Raw genomic sequence first — 23555 nt, forward strand, 5'->3', positions numbered from 1 at the left:
CCATTTCTTAACAGAGTTGCTTGTTCTGCTGTCATTTATAAATAGGTAATAAAAAATATATAGTATATCCCCATAGATGAATTGTATAACGGAGACTAGCATACTGGGAAGTGAAGAAACATTAAAGTATCCATTTCTCTTCCTAAATAAAAGAAAAAGTACATATGAAACTGTTAAATACACCTTGACAATATGATACTAGATTTTCTACCATTGCTTAGACTTACTATGCCATGATATACTTAAATAGTATAATGTTGGATTGTGTTGTTTATGGACTATAACATATAGTGTGTGTGTATATATATAGATATATGATACATACATCAAAGCATCAAAGTATATAATACACTATATAATACATATGCTATATTATTACTATTGTAATAGCATGGTGGAAAATAATATGAGGAAGTGTATTTTTATAATAACATGGGGGAAAAGAATAAGAAGGCAGGAATGCGAGATGGAGGGGGGAATCCTTAAACCTACAAAACTGCATCATAGAAAATAGCAATTAAAATAATAAGGAAATAAAGTTCAGATTCAACAGATAGCTATTTCCAAGAGTTACCTGAGAAAAATGTCAAACAAATGAGCAATGTATTGAATAGCTGGGGTACCTTCGTGCAGTTCTCAGATATTTTTCATAATGCCAGTCCCTGCACATCCAGCTGTAGAGTGAAGGTCTCTAATATGCAGCTGTCAACATAGGATACACGCCTACTCATCATCTGCAAACCCTTATATGTGCTATCTTTCTAATAAACCAAGTATGAATAAAGCAGTTACATAACTGAAGAAAGGCTTTAATTTTTGGCTTCTGCTCTTAGCCAACCAGATTTTATACGTAGAAATCTCTGATCTGAACCTAAATACATTTTACTTTTTTTTTTTTAACTTATTCTAAACCAACACAGGCTATCCAAAACAGGCATCCAAGCCTTGATTATGGTACCAGCAGGAAATCTATGCCAACAAGCCAATTGACACATATCTATTTGGCCAGAAGAACAAAATGATGACTAATGTAAAACTCATCTTTTTCTTTGATGAAAGGACTTCAAAATGTTGCAAGACATTCTGTTTAATTTGTCAGAAGAATGAGAGGCTGAATTTTCTACTTAAAATGTAGCTCATGTCTTTTAAATTATGCTTGAAAATCTCTGATTTTTCTCATTATTTATTGAGTTACGATCCAAGTTCCTGATTTTCGGTGGTTCACCAACACAGTCCACAGAATGGGCTCCAGAATACAACTAAATAGCATCCTTCAGTCCCAGGAGCTTCGATTTAAATAGCAAGTGTGGTAACTGGTCATACTGTGTTCCTTCTGTGTTCCAGCATGGATTTAATTTTTCTTTGATGACAATCAGATTTATCCAACAATGATGTAACTGGCCCTAAGCCTTCTACTTGTTAAAGCTGAAGTTTCCATTTAGAAAGACAAGGAAGACAAAAGAGGCCTATTACTTACAGGGATCCCACGTTTTCCATGAGGACCAGGAGTTCCTTTTTTGCCCTTAGGACCCTAAAAAAGGAAGCACAGTTGTTAATTGTCTATATCAAACTTAACCTGAAGCCAAAGAAGAGAACACCCAGACTTGGACAACCACTTTATTATAAGCCATTGGGATTGCCATTTAACTTTCCTGGGAGTCATTTTCTTCCTCTAAACACATTAATTGAAGAACTCAAATCATAATTCTGAAAGGAACTTTTCCAATTTTTAGGCAAAGCATTCATATTATTTTGGAAGAGGCAAAATCATGAATGCAGTAAACACTAATTATCAAATATCAAGAACTCTGCACTGAGAATTCAGACAATGGTCCGCTCACAAGATACATAAAGTGTGGGAAGCGACAAAGACTGAGACCCTAGGATGCGCTTTTCTGGAAGCAGAGAGAACTGTGAATCAAGGTAGTTTTTCCATATGTGAGATTTTTAAAGTCATAACTACTTCAGCAGTAACTGTTCTGCCAGGACAGTTATAAACTTTTCCCTTGGAAATCATGCCATTGTTCTAATAATGTTCCAAGATTATTTACAAAATGTGCAAGAGTAACCTTGTTCACAAAAGGTGAAAAAGAATCAGATTGCTGTTACATTTCCCAAAATTCATCATAAGTTTCCAAAGCAGAATAATTACACCAAAATGGGATGTTAAAGGCATTCAAATTTAAAGAACCATGTCAGAAACTCAATTTGACAATAAAAACAACAACAAAAATAACTTTAGAAGATATTGTATATTCTGACAATAATATCAACACTTCTGAGAGTAGGATGAATATTCTTGTCTACAGGCTTCAGCAGTATCTGGATGCCATTATGGAAGAGGAGGAGGATTTGGGGGAGAGGACCAAAGAGGAAGCCTAAGGAGGTGCACCCCATCATCTCATGTATACCAATTTGCTTTGTTTTCAACTGCCCTTATCTTCAGAATTTGTATTTGCTGCCACCATCTTATTTTTACCTCTGCTTTGGGATGAGGGGATCTAGAACACTGCCTGGCACACAGTAGAACCTTAATAAACTTTATTGAATGTCTTTTCTCTCCTTCTATTCTGAGAAACCTAACTAACTTTCTGCCACTCTGGGTTGCCATGTATTTTCTCCTGGTGCCCATTGTTTCCCACCTATCCAGTTTGTAATTTTTCTGGTTCCCTATACCATGTACAATCAACTGTGGACTGGAGACACAAATAATCCCAAGGAGTAGGAGAAAGGAAAATAGGTAAAAGTCATTACAAGGGAAGGGATGAGTTTTCTGTCAGTTATCAAAAGCAGTGATCTAAGCATTTAAAGTAATAATTTCCATGATCCATCTCACCTCAGGGGAGGTGCTAAGAGTACAATCTCCATTTTCAGTCTCCCTGCAAGCTCTGTCTTGAGCTCTCACTTTCCTTTGAAGCTACCGGCCCAGCTTGTGAAGCTGGACCTGCCCTCTCCTACTTCATCCTACCTATTCATTGCTTTCCTTCCATTTTTCACTCTGATCAAAGGGAGACTCAAAGAAGAAATAGATCAACCCTTGACTCTAAGTCTCCAGAAACACTATCCTTGCCTTTTCTTTCCCATTCCAGAATTTTTACCTGACATATGTGAAAAGGTATGTTTTACAACCAAATTTATTCAGTCATTCTCCCAGACAGATTGGGAATAGGGCATCCTATATTTTCACATTTCATCTCTTCTTTTTGCTATCATATCTTGCCCATGTATTTAGTTTTGTCCTATTCTACAATTAATATTCCTATTATATGATGATCTTGCTTTTATCACATTGAAAAGATGAAATTTCCCCAAGAGTAAAAAGTGAACAGAAGAAATGAGGTACATTTTCAATGAGAAAAGCAATATTTTCTATAAGAATATCACTTTGCTGGAATTTGGCAGCGGAGAGGTATATGGACCTAAGTGTTCTAACTCCAAATTTCAAAACCATTTTGTTTTGCGTAAAGTTACTAATGCAGATTTTTTCCACATGTGGGTAATTCAGAAAATAGATGGAGACCTTGGTTAAGTTCAAAACTATGCAACTTCTGGAACTTTTGAAACCAGTAGTAAGAAATGTCATTCAGAGCACAATAAAAATAGATAAGCAAGTAAAGGCTATTTTCAATATTGCAAATTATTATTTCAATCAACTTGAAATATTTAAATATGTAAAAATCATGTAAATTGTGATAACATTCATGTTGTCCTACTCCCCTCCTCTCTAGGGACTGACTCACTCACTTAGGTTGCAGAACACACTTTTTATATGTGCAAGAGATGACTCGTGGGATGGGGAAGAAATATACTACCTTTAATGCTTTTTTCCTTCATCGTATTTTTTAATGCAGATACATCCGTTGTAGACCTTTGGCTTTCAGATTAGATATTTCCTAAGTTTGTGAATTTCAAATTAGTTGAATGCAACTCACACTTAAGGTTATGTTTGAGAAAAATGTATTTTCAGGTGCAAAAACAGTGTGGGATCACAGGAGGTAGAGTGGTAAACAGGAGCTGGGCCTATGGAGACCATGGTGAAAGTCTAACATAAGAGCCCAGATCTGAAATTCATTGGAGGGAGTGGCACAAGTGACTGCAAACAAAGAACAGTGTATCAATCACAACAAGTAAAATCGAATTGCAGACCTGTGGGTGACACACTTTGGAAACCTGCCCTAAGGAGAAAAATCTGCTAACCAGAAGTACAACCAAAAGCAAAAGAATAGAAAGAGACGCAATGGATATTACTGAAAACTCCCCTGCAAAGGGCAAAAGCCATTGTCAACCTCAGAGTTAACTGAGGAATACATTGAGAAAATGGGGGATACAGAATTCAAAACACTTGTTATACAGCATCTTAACAATGAGAAGCACACGCAAGAAGTCAAGGAATACGTCATACAGCAAATAGCAACACTGAAAAAAAATCCAAGCTCAATTATTGGAAATAAAAAATGCAATACAGCAGATTAAAAATTCAACAGAAAGTCTCAATAAAAGAATGGAGAAGGCAGAAGAAAGAATCTCAGAATTGAAGATATTTCCTGTCACCAGGGGGAAACAATCAAAAAGCTGGAAGCAGAGCTGAGTAAAGCTAAAAAAAGTATTCAAGAATTAAGAGACAGTGTAAAAAGGCCCAATATAAGAGTATGGGAGTTCCAGAAAGTGCAGAAAGAGAAACTGGTTTCACAAATATATTTAATGAAATAATAAGGGAAAAGTTCCCTAATCTAGAGCAAGAATTGAGAAACAACATCCAGGAGGGACACTGTACTCTTCACCACAATACATGATAATCAAGCTCTCTTCAATCAAACATAAGGAAAAGATCCTTAAATGAGCACGTCAAAAAAATCAATTCACATATAGAGGAATGCCAATCAGGCTCACAGCTGACTTCTCACAGGAAACTCTAAGGCCAGAAGAGAATGAAGCAGCACATTTCAGATTGTAAAAGCAAAAAAATCATCTGCCTAGGATAATGTACCTAGTAAAGCTTTCATTTGTCTTCGAAAAGGACATAAGATTCTTCCACAGTAAAGAAAAGCTCAAAAAATACGCTTCTTTCAATACTGCCCTATAAATGATACTTACAGATGTTCTCTTGATAGAGAAAAGGAATAGCACCCACCAAAGCCAAAAGCATATGTGAAGAACATCCCAGTAATATAAAAACAGAAGACTAAATCAATGAACAACCAATTCCTAAAATGACAGGACCAAATTACCACCCATACATATTTTTTTTTTAAGATTTATTTTATTTTTATTAGAAAGGCGGATATACGGAGAGGAGAGACAGAGAGCAAGATCTTCCGTCTGATGATTCACTCCCCAAGTGAGCGCAACGGGCCGATGCTATGCCGATCCGAAGCCAGGAGCCTCTTCCAGGTCTCCCACGCGGGTGCAGGGTCCCAAACCTTGGGCCGTCCTCGACTGCTTTCCTAGGCCACAGGCAGGGAGCTGGATGGGAAGCGGGGCTGCCGGGATTAGAACCAGCGCCCATATGGGATCCCAGGCATGTAAGGCGAGGACCTTAACCACCGCGCCACCACGCCGGGCCCACCACCCATACATATTAACCCTGAGTGTAAAATGGCTTAAACTCATCAGTCAAACATCACAGATTTTTAGACTGGATTAAAATCACAAAACCCATCTGTATGTTGTCAACAGGAGACACATTTCACCAACATCGATCAGTGAAAACTGTATTGCATGGATTTTGATGTTCTTGTTTTTAGTTTCATTTCTTCTAAACACTTGCTTCTGAATAAATTCTTCAATGACTCATAGATCATACAGTAGCAACATTTACTTCAAGAATGTTCTTGATTTTCTTTTTCATTTCTTCAGTGATACATTAGTCACTCAGTAGCATGTTATTTAACTTCATGATGTTGTTAATTTTTTTTTCTTCCTGTTGTTGATTATATTTTGTGGCCTTTCATTTAAGGGGATGTATAGTCGCTGTGTAATGGAGACTGTCATATCTAGTGTCATGTCATTTAACATCATGGCATTGTAAATTTCTGTTTTTCTTCCTGTTGTTGATTTTGTTTTATGATTTTTCACTTGAGGGGATGTATAGTGACTGTGTAGTGGAGACTGACATGACCAGATATGAGGATACAGTGCAATGTGCATCTCTATTTCTGGATCGAGGATGGACTTCCAGTGAAATTGTTGCATGTGTCTTGACAATGGGTTGCTGGACTCACTGCCATTGTCCATGCTTGATATGATGGACTTATACTGTCTATGAGGAATTATGCTGTTGTAATGATATGGGAGAACTCAGTGGTGGGGTGGATGGATTAGGGCAGTGGTTATGAGAAATCCCAGGGTCTATATAACTGTATCATAAAATAATAGTAATGAAAAAGAAAAAAAGGAGAAATGTATTTTCAGCTTTGAAATCTTGATCTATAATTAGAAAGTCTGATTTTATGTTTTAAAATCTATTTTGAGCATCAAAAAACCAAGCGTTATAAGCGAAGACATATTATATTCCATAAAAAGCAGGTGTAAAACAGTGCTAATAATGGAAGAGACAACCATTCCTAGGTAAGGATGTTAAAGTTGAGGAAGGGGACAAGGAAGGGCAGAAGATAAGAAAGTGTGTCAGACACCAACAGGGATCTCTGAGAACCCTTTGCTGCATCCTGCTCTCCAGTCTGCATGAATCTATGCACAGAGATGGTTAGAGATGGTGCCTGTAGAAACCTAGCTGCCTTCATTGAGTAACTCACATGAATGGCACTGAGAGCTGCCAACAGAATAGACATTTCTACCTGAAATGTTTACGACAGGGGGAGGAAAGCCTCTCTGAGTTTCCTGACCATTCATTATGTTATTTCTGTTTGGTTAAGAGCAGAAGGCTATGACCTGATTGTCCAACTGAGGAGGCAAATGACTACACGCCAACACAGAAGGCTAAGGTAAATGCTCACATGGTGTGATAATGGCCACTTGGGGTCAAAAGAGATGATGTGCACCTCAGTTGATCTAGCACGAACAGACTATGACCCAAGATAAACTCAGCTTCGGCTCCCTATCACCACTACTGCCCTTGGAAAGCCTGCAAACCTGAGAGGAGAATCAATGGAGAAAACTATAAATCAAAATCTATTTGAATAGATCAAGTTAAAAGTAGTCAGTTGATCAGATTCCCACTTAAGTTTCATCATAAAAGAAGAAAGTTATGCTTTACGTGTACCCTACATGAACGTTTTGCTCCAAACACTTAATTAGTGCAATAAAAACAAAATCTCTGTGATTTCCTCAAATCAATTACATTTTAGAAAGATGATTATGTAAAAGATTATTTCAGAAGAATTAGATGCTGTGTCCTAAAATTTCCATCAGCTGGTTTATTATCACACAAACTGTTACCCACACTTGGATGGGCATCAGGAAGTAGCTCAGGGAAGCCACAATCAAGAGAAATTAAGAATACAGAAAACATTTTAAAGTGCATTTTGCTAATTACAGTAGGACTATTAGGCAAAATTTATTTGTTAAATATTAGAATTGTTTCATAAAACTCTATTACAGATGTTTGATTTAAAGAAATTTCCATATTATAAGTGTTATCACTCAAACTAAAAGAAAACAGGCCAGTTAGAAAAGCCATATTTTTACAGTGGAGGTTGAAAATACAGGTGTATCATCAAACTAAATTATCTGCCTATTATGGTTTTAAGAGCTGAGTCTATTAGAAGTGAAGCTTTGGCAGGCTATGTAATTACGTGGGTGCGGCCCTTACAAATTGGATTACTGCCCTTATGAAAGGGACCAGCGAGAGCTCTCTAGCCTTCCTCTGTCGTGTTAAGACCTTAACAAGAAGTTGGCAGTCCGCAGCGCAGCAAAGATCTCGTTTGAATCTTGCCATGCAGACACACTGGTCTTGGGTTTCCTGCTTCTACAACTATGACAAATAATTTTTCGAAGTTTGTAAGATACCTGATCTACAATATCTTATCTTGAAATAGTTAAGATAGTGACTGTTTTATAACTGTACATTAAAAAACCCTTGATTGAAGTTGCCAGATAGTTTATTAGAAGATGAAGATGCAAATGTTAATCCTATACAGATGAGTTCTGTTTAGTAGGAATTCAGAGATTGGACCAAAGGTAAAAAAAGAAAATACGTTATAATGTAATGTGCCAGAAAATTAGTACTTCAGCTGGTAGTAAAAAAGGACAAAGGTCACTCTTCTATCAGTCACTAAAATTTAAATATAATTAAAGCTAAAGTTTTCTCTGCTACTTTCAAACATAATCATACTATTTTTAACTTAAGTATATATACATTACAAATCAGTGAATAGACATCTGGTTTTGTAATAAGACAGGCAACTGAATTTGAACTGTTGTCTTTGGAATATATGTAAAATTCTGCTTGTTATTTTCTTGCCCAGCATTGAAAAATAATAGTATAACCCGTTGAAAATCAAGTGCATTGACCAAGCCTTTGATTCATTGTGACTGCTCAAGTTAATAGACTATTAAAGGCTGTCTAAGTTTTGATAAGGAATATTACATTTTAAATATGATTTACTGTTGCAAATCCTTTTAAATTAACTTTTCTTGTTTACATAAGTTATGTCAATATGTGGCTTAGTCTAGCTTCCATTGAAAGGGCAGCTTTATAAAGCAAATGTATTTAAAGAATTGAGCAATATTCTTTTCTTAACCAAGACATTTCAGTTCATTAAAATCTGGAATTTTGTGTTTGGAGCAAAATAAGATTTTGGCTTGAGTTCTGGTCTTTGAGTGCATTACGGAACAGTTAACTCACATTTGCATTACAAAAGATTTTAAAAAATGTTATGGTTCTGCAATTGGTTTTGACACATTGTCTTTATAGCTGTCTAGTCTCCTGCCCAATGAATGATTCAGTTGGTTAAGACAAATTAATTATATTTTACTTAGTTTATGAAAAATGTCAAGGCAATAGCAGGATTTTGTATAACAATGAGAGTCGAAAAATTAAAATTTCTAGAGCTAGACATGGTAGCCTAGTGGCTAAAGTGCTTGCCTTGAACGCATCAGGATCTCACATGGACGTCAGTTCTAATCCCAGCGATCTGCTTTCCAACCAGCTCCCTGTTGTGCCCTGGAAAGCAGTCCAGGATGGCCCAAAGCCTTGGGACCCTGTAGCCACATGGGAGACCCACAAGAGGCTCTGGGTTCCTGTCTCCTAGCTTCGGATTGGAGCAGCTCTGGCCGTTGTGGTCACTTGGGGAGTGAACGATTAGACGGAAGATCTTCCTCTCTGTCTCTCCTCCATATATCTGACTTTGCAATAAAAATAAATAAATCTTTTTTTAAAAAAGAATTAAAATTTTTAGTGTTGACTCTATTGCTGATTATTTTTGGATCTTAGGAAACTCATGACCTCTCTGGTACTTAAATTTCTTCAAATAAAATGAGGAAGGTAGAGCTGTGTAAATGATTTTTTTAAAGGTTATTTTCATATCTAAAAAAATTAGTTTAAAGCCTTATATTAATAAAATGACAGCAACAGAACATGACCCTCTAGCTATCTCTGTCCCTATTGAATAATACATGGTAGCTGTTCTAGTAGAAATTAATACTATTTTTAAGTCTTTGTGGTTTTGAACATGCCTTTTGGTATGCCAACAATGCCTCAAGTTGGAAAGAATGGATTTTCCTAAATTATAGAGTGTAAACCATGCCTTTTCAGTGCTCGTTGGCTCTAACACGGGGGAAGGTTGACCATGTGGGCTGGAGCTGTCAACGCAGAGTATTAGATTTTCATTGGCATAATAGGGATAATTACTGGGCCTGGCGCGGTGGCGCAAGTGGTTAAAGGTCCTCGCCTTGCACGCCCAGGATCCCATATGGGCGCCGGTTCTAATCCCGGCAGCCCTGCTTCCCTTCCAGCTCCCTGCCTGTGGCCCGGGAAAGCAGTCAAGGACGGCCCAAAGCTTTGGGACCCTGCATCCGCGTGGGAGACCCGGAAGAGGCTCCTGGCTTCGGATTGGCATAGTATCAGCCCGTTGCGCTCACTTGGGGAGTGAATCATTGCACGGAGGATCTTCCTCTCTGTCTCTCCTCTCTGTATATCTGCCTTTCCAATGAAAAAATAATAAAAATAAATCTTTAAAGAAAAATAGGGATAATTACTAATAAGCATAAACAATTTCTTCCTCCTGAGATACATCAGAGAGGAAAAAGACAATTCTGTAAACAGGAAGGAACAGATTGTAAAAGATTAGGCCTTTAGGATCAACTCTTGGGAGCACTCTTGCATTCTGAGGTATGGAATGTGAATATACAGAAGTAACATGTTTGCAGCTGCAGTGTCTAGAGTCACAATTTATTCTATAACCTTTTCTATTTTTTATCTTAAAAATTCTAACTGAATGCAAAAACTGCTTTTTGTCTCTGTCTCTGTATTGTTTTCTTGTCTAGGGTTGACTTCAACAAGTTACTATAACTTATTATTTATGAATTCCTATTAAGGAATTAACCAGAATTATTGGACAGATGACAAGGTTATTCAAAATGGGTTTAAAATAAGTGAAAGTCCACTTAAATATATCTGGTTCAATTTCATTTTTTTTTCTCACAAGTGAGAAACAAAAGTATAGGTGAAGAGAGTTTAATAAAGTGCAAGAAACATGATCTCAAATTCATTACTTTTTATGCATTCTCATAAAATCTAGCATTAAACTACAGCACATTTTCTTAAGAATTTGGTTTACCATAAACAGTGTGGGCAGCTTTAATGCTACAAACAGCAAGTCAACAATGAACGAATAGTGTAAATGATGAAGTTGATTGTTATACAAGATTGAAGCAATATCTGTTGATGTACAGGGAATAAAAAGAAAAATTCAGCAAATGAATATTTTTGTAGCCTGCTTGATACCAAGTAACTTGCCTTGTAGAAATGATCTTTGAAGCCAATTAAGAGTCTATATCACTTAGTCAAACTATTTTCACTCTGCATCATGACAGATTTTTCCCATGGGTCAAACTGTTAGGCTCTTGAAAGTTCTTTTAGGCCCATCTGTCTAATTCCTTACAAATTTCAATTTTAATAATGGCCTTTGCTAAGTTAGTTCAGCAATCCACTCCTCCTGAGATCTGCGCATTCTCAGTAATCAATTATTCTTAATATTTGATGCTGTTTGTTGTCTTCACCATATTCCCAGCTGATGTCCAATCACACAGGTCTGTACTCAGCAAGAACCCTGTTGGGTTGGCTTTGCCGAGTCCCCATTATTCTTGATTTTCTTTTTTAGTAATTTTTCCATTCACTAACATCTCACCCTGCTCTTGGCTATAAATTTCCATTCCTCCACGCTGTATTTGAAGTTTAGCCCAGTTTTTCTCCCTATGAGATTCCCCTGCAGTGGTTTCTACATTATTTTTGTTGTTGTTATTCTTACAATGTTGGTTCTAAGTTTGTTTCACGCTTCTGTTTGATACTGCAAACACAAATTAATACTTTGGAACAGTGTTAGGCAATTTTCACAAAGTTAAACAAGGATGTCGGAAAAATGAAATTTGGGTTACTGTCAAATGTATTTAACGATCAATAAATCACATTTTAGCACAATTACCAAGGACTACCATATTTAGAGGCCACAGTGATTTGCTGTTCTGAAAGGATAAATGAGAACTTGATTTACAATAAATAGTAATTTCTCATGTTCCTGCTTTCCCAGGTCAAAATGAATTTTAAATTGTCTGAATTTCACTTACTTCAGAGCCCCTTTCTCCTTTTAGTCCTTGTTCACCCTGGTCACCTGGCTCACCCTTGAATAGGAATGAAAACAGAATTCACATACAAAATTGAGAGCAAACAAATCTTTAAAATTGTTAACTTAAAAATGCTAGATTTATAAAGAATACTTTCAAAACGTACTGGGGGTCCTTGTGGTCCAGTGGCACCTCTTAATCCTGGTATTCCCTCATGACCCTAGGGAATAAAGAAGATTATATTAGTAAACATACATGTGACTTCTAGAATAGAGTACTGCCACTTAAAAAGCTATCAAAATCTTATAAAACACAATTTAAACATCAAAGAAATTGTGATTCTTGGGAATAGGGCAGAACACAATAATGGCTATAAGTTAGTATGATTGAGAACAAATATATAGAAGATTTTTTTAACAGTATGCACATTGAATGGTTAATATAGCATATTGAATGGTACTCTTTGGAAAAATATGTCTATATCCTTGTAGACTTGGTGAATGTGATCTTGTTTGAAGAATTCTTAGCAGATGTCCCTAACCTGAGGATCTCACATTGATTAACCTAGGGTATCCACCAGGCTGTGCATCCACACATGAGTCCTTCTAAGAGATACATGGAGCTAGAAAAACACAAACAAGAGAGGGGACCAGGCAAAGAGGAAGAGGCTGCAACGAAGCAGCTGCAAGGAATGGTGACAGCACAGGAAACTGGTAAAGGCAGGGAAACATTCTCCCCCGAAACTCAAGGAGGAGGCAAGGGACAGCTGATGCCCTGCTTTCAGACTTTAAGGTTGTAGAACTATGGGAGGATAAATTTGTGTTTTCAGCTATCCACTTTCTAGTAATTTGTTACAGTAGTCTCATGAACTATTCCTTTATGTAAAATGATGTAACATTTGCATATATCTACACATATTCTCTCCTTTAAACAATCTCTGATTACTTAAAATAGCTAATACAATGTAAAAATCTATATAAATAGTCACTATATTGACACAGGCTTCGCATGTTGTTCGATGCAAACACAATTTAAAAAGTTTTCCAGGGCCTGGCGCAGTGGCACAGTGGTTAAGGTCCTCGCCTTGCACGCCCGGGATCCCATATGGGTGCCGGTTCTAGTCCCGGCAGCCCTGCTTCCCTTCCAGCTCCCTGCCTGTGGCCCGGGAAAGCAGTCAAGGATGGTCCAAGGCTTTGGGACCCTGCACCCGCGTGGGAGACCCGGAAGAGGCTCCTGGCTTCGGATTGGCATAGTATCGGCCATTGCGCTCACTTGGGGAGTGAATCATGGGACGGAAGATCTTCCTCTCTGTCTCTCCTCTCTGTATATCAACCTTTCCAATAAAAAAAATAATAAAAATAAATCTTTAAAAAAAAAGTTTTCCATCTGTGCTTGGTTGAATGCATGAATGTGGAAACTGCAGATATGAAAACCCAGCTGAATGATCAATTATCAAAGGAACAGGGTTTGGATGAATTTCACAGGTGCTTGTATAGATTTATTGACCTAAAGACTGATCACAGTTACCATATACAAGAATGAGAAATAGCAGTTGACTCTGACATGCAGAAAACTATCATCCGAGTTTTTCTAAGAAGGAATGCTGACATACACATTTCCCTTTTTAAGTGTGTAAACAGAAACTAGGAAAAACAAAGGGGGCATGAGATGAGAGTTACGCGGTAAGAATTCAATACGTAATCTCCTTTTCCTCCTTCTTTATTGTCCTATTTGTCCAAATTCTTCCTTCCTACTCTTCACATGTATATTATAGAAAGGATGCATGAGGAAATATAGCTATCAGGTTCATCTCCTTTTTTTTTGAGTTAAGAGAAGGAATTGCATATAAAAGCCAACAATATTGCCACAGAAATGTCATCTGAAGCCTTGTTTGAATTCTCTGAGGCAAATATTTACAGTTTTAAGTTTCAACTTCCGGGTAGAGAAAATAAATCCCATTAATGAAAATTAGATGAGTGAGAAAGACTGTTTTAGAAAGCTTTCAATATATCACATGGCCACACAAAGGGAAAAATCCCTTAGCATAAATGGCGTTCAGCAAAAAACATGAGACAGGTCAGTAAATACCAGAATCTAGCCAATCAGGGGGGAATATGGTATGAGTAAATATGACTACATGCTGGCTGCTTACTAAACATCACTTAGGGGAGAAGTGGCTGATAAAAAGAAACTAGAATCTTCAAGTGAAGTGAGAATAGCATGGCCAATTATAATTTGCCATCAGACTTCTCTGTTGTACAACAGAACCCTTTTCAGAGTGATCAAGCAATTGCCACTCTTGGCTTTGTGAAATCTAGAACAAATCTCACAGACAAACCTTTCAGCAGTTGCACTGATGCTGGTTTATTTCACCCCAATCAAAATGTATAATATATAACAAGAAAAAGTTAGATGTGCTACAATGAATATTATTATAAAGTTTGTTTTTTTCAGGGGAAGGTATGGGAAATGACAGGTCTTGTCTGATATTATGGTGGGATAAGCTAGCTAGAGAAGCTTGTTGAGAATTTTGTAACAGAAGTGATAGTTCAATCTTGAAGGACTGGTATTCCTGGTACTAAAGTAAGAATGTTGTGCTTGGGGCAATATCACGAAGAATAAATATTCAGCCATCTGAAAGAAGACAGTAGGTGAAGCATGGATTTGAGAAAGCTATGATGAGACAGAACCTGTTCAGCAAGCTATAATAACAATTTAGGCAAACATGGTGAAATTCTGAACTAATATAGGGTAATGTGGCTAGATTCCAAATATGTTTGAATGGCAAAATAAGTGGTAGACTTATGTGGGAGACCAGCATAGGGGAAAAAGATAAACACAAAAGGGTTGTGGAGGGGAGAAAGAGATTTTATTTGCTCATGTAAACACCTGCTTGGATTCACTAACATTGAGGACATAACATGTAGAGGAAGAGATCAAATTTGGGAAAAATTTGGCTTGGAAGTTATGGTTTGGAATATACTGAACACAAAGTGCCTGTGATGATGATCAATATAGCATGTGGATATGCATGTCCGAGGCTATGGAGTAAAGGCCAAATGGGGATTAATAGCGCTTATTTTATTGTGTGTGGCGCTCACTGCAGCAGCACAGATACTAAAACTAGAACAATACAGGGATTTTATTGTCTGTAAAAAATTGTAGTGACTTTGCTAAACCTAAGTTGAAAGAATTTGAGATGCAAAATGATTTATTCAATCTATTTTTGGACTTCCTTTCATGTGAATTCAGTTTGATTTAATATCAGTATTTGTGTGCTCTTGTTCAATCTTTAAAAATTAGATGTTGACAGGATAATAAGCTATTTCCCACATGAACTGGACTTTTATGATTAAAATCAATTTCTCTTGATCTATGTGACATGGGCTTTGATGGATGGTAGTTAAAACCCACTATGTCTATTTCTACAATGATTAAGTATTCTTACTGTGTCTTATTGATGTTATGTCTACTGGGGCACAGACTGTCAAGGGTAATCTTGTGTTATATCTAAGTCATCTGTCTTTGTTCCTGGTGTCTATGATGACATGACCAGAAACTGAATTTGTAGAAATTTTTATCATACATGACACATAATTGTCACACACACACATACATATTTGGGCAGAGAAAATCTGAGAACATATACATGACACAATTTTATATAAATCTGTCATTTTAGTTAAAGGAAGCAAAAACAAAGCATAGTGGAAAAATGTGTCTTATAGGATAATTACAAGTTCACTACAAATGTAAAGATGTTTGTGAATGTAAAAATATTAAAAAGTTCGGTGTTTGGCGATGGCATTGTGGCATATTGGGTAAAGCCACTACTTGTGAAACCTACATTCCATAAGGTACCATATGCCATACTCTAATTCCCAACTAACTCCTTGCTAATGGCCTGAAAAAAGTAATGGTAGATGGTCCAAAGGTCTGGGCTGTTACCAGCAATTAGGGAGACCCAGAAGAAGCTCCTGGCTCCTGACTCTGGCCTGGTCCAGCTCTGGAAATTGAGGTAATCTTGGAAGTGAACCAGTGGAAATGAACTTGTGAATCAGTTTCTCCCTTGCTCTCAGGAATTCTGAGTTTCAAACAAATAAAATACACATTTTTAAAATAAAACATTGGTGATTTTTTATCTATAAGAGGGAATAAAATATTAACACTCTACAACTAAGAGAAGCTTTCCCATGTGAAAGAAAATAGACCTGAGAAACTGGATATTTTAAGATTGCACTGACACAAAATATCCAGAATACACAAATCAATAGAGACAACATAGTGGTTGCCAGGGGCTGGGAGTAGCGGAGAATGACTGCTTAATGGGTAGGAGGCTAACTTGCTGGGAAGTGAAGAAAATATTCTGGAACTTGAGTACAACGATGCTTGCACATGAATAGGTTCAAGACATACCATCACCAAATACGGCATTTAGGATTACTGACTATTTTGGGCTGAGAAAATCTGAGAAGCACCATGTACAGGAAAACCTTTTTGAACTTCCCTTGAAGAGGGCACCTCTCCCAAGCCCCAACTGAGTATAAAGGAGTACTTTGCTCTTAAGGTGAAGTGACACAGGAAGAATCTGAACGAATGAGACCTCCTTGGTTTCCCTATTCCACTAATCTTGGTTCATATTTTTGCTCGATTGCATTCTTCCATCACTTTCCATCTTCCATCACTCATTCATCACCCTCCACTCTTCATCAGTTGTAACATACAAACAGTCAAGTTTAACTGTTCTTTTAGATTTTCATTTCCTTATGAAAGTTCCCATGTCTCATAAAATTGACAGTAAATAGGGCCCGGCGCGGTGGTGCAGTGGTTAAGGTCCTCGCCTTGCACGCCCAGGATCCCATATGGGCACCAGTTCTATCCCGGCAGCCCCGCTTCCCTTCCAGCTCCCTGCCTGTGACCCAGGAAAGCAGTCAAGGACGGCCCAAAGCTTTGGGACCCTGCACCTGCATGGGAAACCTGGAAGAGGCTCCTGGCTTCAGATCGGCATAGCATCGGCCATTGCGCTCACTTGGGGAGTGAATCATCGGATGAAGATCTTCCTCTCTGTCTCTCCTCTCTGTATATCCGCCTTTCCAATAAAAAAAAATAATAATAAATCTTTAAAAAAATTGACAGTAAATAAATACCTAGGCTTTCCTTTTGCTTATCTGTCTTGTTATAGGAATTCCAGACAAGAATTTAGAAGGGCAGTAGAGAAAGATATATTTTTCTGTCTTATATACAACCATGTGAATGTACTAAATGTCACTGAGTTGTACATTCCTAATGCTAAATTTTGTTATTCTTAGGCACAACTTTAAAAATTTGGTGGTAAGCTATTATGCGATTACTTAACTCTACATAAAACATGATTTCCTTGTATAAAAACATATCCATGCTTAAAAAAACTGGATTGGGGATAAATGTGACTCTCAAGTATTGAAGTAATGTAATTATAATGTGGCTTTCTGGCACTAGCTGGCTGACAGTTTGGAGCAGAACCAAAAATGAATGATAAAAATCCTGGTAAAACCTAAAGACTTAAGATGAAATCAGACAGAAAGGAAGATGTGGATTAAACTGGCGCACAAAATGTCTACAACTGATGGCTTTTTCAGGAGTATACGTCAGAGAAGGAAGGATTCTGCCGTGAGCCTAGGGAGCAGTTCCCTCTGATGAGGGATTTCTGAAGAACGCCTGTCTAGAATAACAAACTCCTGGCTCCCTTCCGCTACACAGGTCAAAAGATACTTTCTTCCTCTAAATGAAATAGTTAACTGCCCATTTGCAAACAATTACATTGACTGAGCCACGAGATATTTTGAAATTGGTACAGGTCATAGAAAATATTGGGGGTTGGGGTGGTAGCTCTGTGGTGCAGCATGCAAAGCCAGGGATTGCAATGCTGTCATCCCATATTGGCCCTGGATAGAGAGTCCTGGCTGCTCTACTGCCAGTTCAGCTCCCTGCTAACGGCCTGTGAAAAACAGCAAAGACAGCCTAAGTGTTTGGGTCCTTATTGCCTAGGTGGGTGACTTGGATAATTCTCCTGGCTCCAGGCTTTGGTTTATCCCAGTGCTGGCCACTGTGGCCATCGAGGGAAGGAACCAGTTTTCTCTCTTTGTCTCTCTTCATCTCTCTCTCTCTCTCTCTCTGTAACTCTCAATTTTAAAATAAATGAATAAATGTTAAAAATAAAAAGAACCTAATTTTCCTGGGATTGTGTGAAATGAAATGCACAGATAAAGTTGATGACATTTCAGAAGATTTTTAAGTTGCTCTGGAAGCATCTGGATAGCAACAAAAAAACAAAATAGAAATAAAGACACAAGTTTAAGTAAATTTACTGGATAACTTGGGTTAGAAAAGACTTGTAGATGCAAATATCATGTAAAATAGAAATAAAACATAAATTAACTTCTAAAATGTTTGTTTAATAAAAAAAGATAGATATGAAAAAGCCATTAAAATAATTTCACAAGTATTAAGAGCTATGCTTAATATTTGGTCAATGAGAACTTTAGGAAGTAAAAATTAATTTTTCAGATTTCATTGTCCTTAAAAGTCAGTTTATAAATGACATTTATCTTTCTTTCAGACTGCCCTGATGTCTAGCTAATGTAATATGCATTTCAGACATGATCACAGAAATTTTGTCTTGAGACAAGGATGTATTGATCAGCTAATCCACAAATCATCAGAAACATAGTATGTGCAGGTTTAGCACCAGACACTGTATAAGAAAAAAAGAAGTTATATTCAAAATAGGGCATTAAGACATCTGCACATCAAAGACCAATTAGCAATAAAAGAAAACCATAGCAGCACATGTATAATATTTGCATTGAACCACTTTTATAAGAAATAGCTTAGGAGTTTAGAAGAGGGCAAGATTGCTGTTAGAGTGGATCAGGGAAAAAGAAGTTCCAGTAAATTTGTAAAAGACAGATAGTATTTATGTGGGTAAAGATTGTATAATATTGTGAACAGATAAAGAGTATGAGCAGAAGAATCAGATAGGAGCAATAAGGAGTTAGTAGACAACATTTTGTTTAGCAATCGACATTGTAAATGGACAGAGAAGAGGAAAATACAAGGCTAGAATACAGAACATCTTCAGCACAAACAAGATTACAAAAAATGACAATACACTCCACACACAGTTCATATAATTCAGTAGATGGGTCTTGTAAAAACTTCCTAAGCAATAGAAGAGAATATGAACCACTAAATCGTGAGAGTACAATGGTATTTTGTTCATCTGACAAAATATTAAATTTCTACCACATATCAGACACTTTGTGTTGTAGAAGTTGGGGATACAATGATGAATAATAGATAAAATTTTTATTTATATAGATCCTACATTTTGGTGGATGAAGAGGCAATAAAGAAACAGAAATATTAAACGATTATAATGCAATATTAAATATTGTTAAGGAAATCTGGTATGATACAGGTGGTAGTTATAGACCCATCACAGACAAGGCAGAGTATCCATCTCAGGAGGTAAAGTTTCTGTTCATATCCGAATGATGAGAAAAAAGCAAGAAGGGCAACACACAATGATGGTTTTAGGTGAAAGGACCACAAGCTAGAAACAGCTAGACTAACTTTAGGATCAAAAACTTAGGATATTATGAAACATTATTAATGCCTGTTTTCATCTGAATTTGAGCAGAACCAGAGAACTCTACTCAATTAGAAGCCAGGTGTATAATCTGGAGTAATTACCTTATAGCCCTCTGCTCCAGAGTCTCCTCTCTCTCCTTGTTCCCCTACTGGACCCTATAAGGACCACAGACAAAAACAATTGCACAGTTGGACTTAAGTATTAGTGAGTGAGGATGACAAAGTTAGTGTGGCTAATCCTTTTACCAAAAAGAACCATAAAATAAAATGTACAATAATGTATCTAGTTCCACTAAATAATGTCAGAAGACTGAATTTCAATGACATCAACAACATCATCAAAATATGCTAAGCCCTGGTCTATATAAATATAACCTCACAATGATTCTGGTAGGAAAATGTTTAAGAAATAAAGTTTGTTAAAACATATGAATTTTTAGATGACTACAGTTTTTTTTATAAATGATTCCAAAGAAATGTATACTTTATTTGATGTTAAAATGATTGAAAAAGATTTATGACCATTTAGCTACTTACTTAATTCCATCAGTGATCTAGAATATTTGAATGATCATTTTAAAAGTATTTAACAGTTTATTTTCTTCAATGGAATGTCCATTGCTTATTCTCTTATCTGGGAAATTTTAAATTTTCAAGGCTTATGCTAATTTAATAAAGTGTACTTATTAACTCAACCCTTAACATATAAACTGACCTTAACTTTTTACTATCGTAAAATCTTGTTATGATAAACTGTTCAAAATAACTAGTTCTAACATGTACTAAAAATCAGAATCACACCAGAAAATTAATAAAACTTGTGAAATAAAATTCTTGAAAAGATGATTAGTGCTATAAACTTATTATAATAATTATATAACATCTTAAAGCATCAAAATAATTTTAGATAAGACCTACTGGTTCACCTCGAGGTCCAGGTGGTCCTAGGATTGTACTATCTTCTCCTGGGTAACCCTAAAATGAAAAAACTGGTTCATAAATAAAATCAAGCTAAAAGAATAATTTAAAAAATATGCACCCCATATTTTTCCAATTTGTTAAGAAATATCCTACTTGGTTTTCTTTCTGAAGAGAAAAATTTTTCCTAAGAAACTAAGCAGGAGATGTTTCATACATAGTTAGAATTTATACATATTTCTTGCATATGTCAGTCTGCTGCATATGTAAAGAGACTCAGCTGGTTGATGTCAAGCCTACTGGTCAAAGGCACTGGTTGAGGATACGTGAGTCCCACATCATAGCGCCGTCCCGACTCTGGCTCCTAATTCTTGCTTTGTGTTAACACAGAGCTTGGGAGACAGTGGTAATGACTCAAATATGTAGGTTCCTGCTACCCATGTGAAAGGAAACCTGAATTTGAATTCGTGGCTGCAGGCCATGGTGTGTCCTGGCTCCGGCCACTGCATACATTTAGGGAGTAAAGTCGTGGATAAGAGCTTTAAGTCTCTGTCATTCAAACAAATAAATACATAACTTTAACCTGGAGATTTAAAATTTAACCTAGCAATTTAAGTTATATAGACTTTAAGCCATTTCATGTATATTATTTCATCTCAGTTATGAAATTTCCCATGGAAGATATTTTAATTCATTCGAAATTCAGTTCCTTGATATTTATATATTTTTTGAAAAATATCCGACCCAAGAAGAGCTTCTTTTAGAAAGAATTCATAAATCAAATGTTTAGGATTAAAAGTCAATGCATATATACACAAACCTTCTCCCCTTTAGGTCCTGGTAACCCAGACAGTCCTGGTTGACCTTGATGGCCCTACAAAATGACAATTAGACATTCTTTACTTCCTTTAAGCATGTTTTACCCAAGGTCAGTCAGTCCATTCTGTCAGATATTGAACCACTATGCAATGAAAAACAGTATTCATTTTATAGGGGGGGTAAGACTAAACATGTCAGAAAGATTTATTAAGGAAATCTCATCTTAATTTGCATAGCAAGAATACTACCTTTGCTATAAATATTGTCATGTTAAACCATTTTTTTTTCAACTAGAAATGCTTACATTATATCCTGGAATTCCGGTCTCTCCATCAGGTCCCATCAATCCTACGGGACCCTATAAGGGGAAGGTACATATCAATGAACTAGAAAACAGATAATCATGGAAATTATTAAACTTGTATTTCTTGGGCCCAGTGTCGTGGTTTAGCAGCTAAAGTCCTGGCCTTGAACACACAGGGATCCCATACGGATGCTGGCTCTAATCCCGGCAGCCCTGCTTTCCATCCAGCTCCCTTCTTATGACCTGGGAAAGCAGTCAAGGATGGCCCAAGGCTTTGGGACTCTGCACCTGTATGGGAGTCCCAGAAGAGGATCTGGGCTCCTGGCTTCGTATCGGCATAGCACCAGCTATTGCGGTCACTTGGGGAGTGAATCATCGGATGAAAGATCTTCCTCTCTGTCTCTCCTCTTTGTATATCTGACTTTCCAATAAAAATAAATAAATCTTTAAAAAGACTTGCATTTTTAAAATTTAAATTGTTACCTTTACATTTCCATGTTTTGAAATACTTTTTTTCACTTTACACATTTTTAATTAGTTTTAAATAGATTCAATATAGTTCATAAATACAATTCTAATGGTTCACTCACCTAAATGCCTACAATAGTCAGGGTTGGGCCAAACCAAATATAGGAAACCGGAACTCAACCTGGTCTTTCATACGTCAAGGATTTAAGTACTTGAATCATCTGCTTTCTCCCTGCCTCCCTTTCTGTCCCTCTCTCCATTCTCCCTTTACTGTCTTTTTTTCTTTCTTTTTTTAGTTTTTGAGATAACATATTTTAAATTTACATTATTGCAAAAAAGTTTGATACTAAACCAAAGAAGTTTAGCAAGCACAAAGAAAAAGTGGGAATTTTGAAAAAGACTATAAACATAATTTGAACAATATCCATTTCACTCACATACACTTTTAAACAATCAAAGATTATTAAGCAACTATAGTACATTTTTAAAATAGAGATTTGTTTATTTTTTTATTGGAAAGGCAGATATACAGAGAGGAGGAGAGACAGAGAGGAATATCTTCCGTCTGATTGTGCACTCCCCAAGCAGCCACAATAGCTAGGGAACTGGATGGGAAGTGGGGCTGCTGGGATTAGAACCGGTGCTCATATGGGATCCCAGTGCATTCAAGGCGAGGACTTTAACTATATGCTATAGTGCCATGCTCCACTTTTTAAAAATTTATCCAAAGTGGATAAATTGCATGTACATCACAATAGAAATCTAGGAGCTCAGTGGTGCTTCCCAGCCCTATTTCTCACTCAGCTTCCTCCCTTTCATTTTTTTTTTGTTCTAGCTTTTACAATAGCATTTTTAAACTTAAAAAAAATTTTTTTAATCATATTTTTTATGGTAAAGTTCCATAAGCTCCAGGATTTCCCTCATCCCCTCCTCAAATCCCCTCCCCACTACTTAGTTCCTCTATTACAATAGTATAGTCCTTCATAAACAGTCCACCATTCTAATAGCACACTTTCATTCCACTTTTCAGTCACAAGTTTAACACTTCATTGGGTAAAGATATCAACACAATGTAAGATAGAAACTAATAACAAAGAGCAATAACCACAAAACCCTACTGTTCCTCAGGAGCACAAACAAAGGCTGCACACATTCATCAGGTTCCAGAATGTCATTCTCCCACCGATCGATTAAACTTTTTGAACTGTGTGTTAGCTATCACAGATTAGGGAAAACATATAATGCTTTTTTGTAGGGGGGAACTGGCTTATTTCAGTAAGTATACATGTTTCCAGTGGCATTCATTTAGTTGCAAAAGACAAAGACTTCATTTTTTTTTAATGACCGAGTATTCCATAAGGTATAGATGCCACACTTTGATAATCTAGTCATCAACTGATGGACATCTGAGTGGATTCCCTATCTGTGTTATTGTGAATTGAGCTGGTGTAACAGATTAATACAGATAACTCTTCCATATGCTGACTTCATTTCATTTGGATGAATTCTCAGGAGTGGGATGGCAGGGTTATATGGAATATCTAATCTCCTATACCTGAGGAATTTTAATACTGTCTTCCATAATGATTACAATACTTTATATTCCCACCAAATGTGACTTGGTGTGCCTTTAGAAATTCTTAATATGAAAGGAAAAACATAAAATAATATCTCA

At 36.7% G+C, this 23555-nt stretch overlaps 1 protein-coding gene across 1 annotated transcript in view; it reads right to left on the bottom strand.

The window, feature by feature from the left end:
• COL24A1 (collagen type XXIV alpha 1 chain) overlaps window positions 1-23555 on the bottom strand; it is a 298672-nt gene that overhangs the window by 62082 nt on the left and 213035 nt on the right. Inside the window, exons 39-45 of the mRNA XM_040987252.1 lie at window positions 21413-21466; window positions 21110-21163; window positions 20290-20346; window positions 19474-19527; window positions 11906-11959; window positions 11743-11796; window positions 1478-1531 (exon numbers count right to left, since the gene is read on the bottom strand). Coding sequence (XP_040843186.1) covers window positions 1478-1531; window positions 11743-11796; window positions 11906-11959; window positions 19474-19527; window positions 20290-20346; window positions 21110-21163; window positions 21413-21466 — 381 coding nt within the window. The remainder of the gene's footprint in view (window positions 1-1477; window positions 1532-11742; window positions 11797-11905; window positions 11960-19473; window positions 19528-20289; window positions 20347-21109; window positions 21164-21412; window positions 21467-23555) is intronic.

The sequence above is a fragment of the Ochotona curzoniae genome, unplaced genomic scaffold (genome assembly GCF_017591425.1).
Source record: "Ochotona curzoniae isolate NIBS_2020 unplaced genomic scaffold, NIBS_Ocur_1.0 contig_4612, whole genome shotgun sequence".
In the NCBI taxonomy this organism is placed as follows: domain Eukaryota; kingdom Metazoa; phylum Chordata; class Mammalia; order Lagomorpha; family Ochotonidae; genus Ochotona; species Ochotona curzoniae.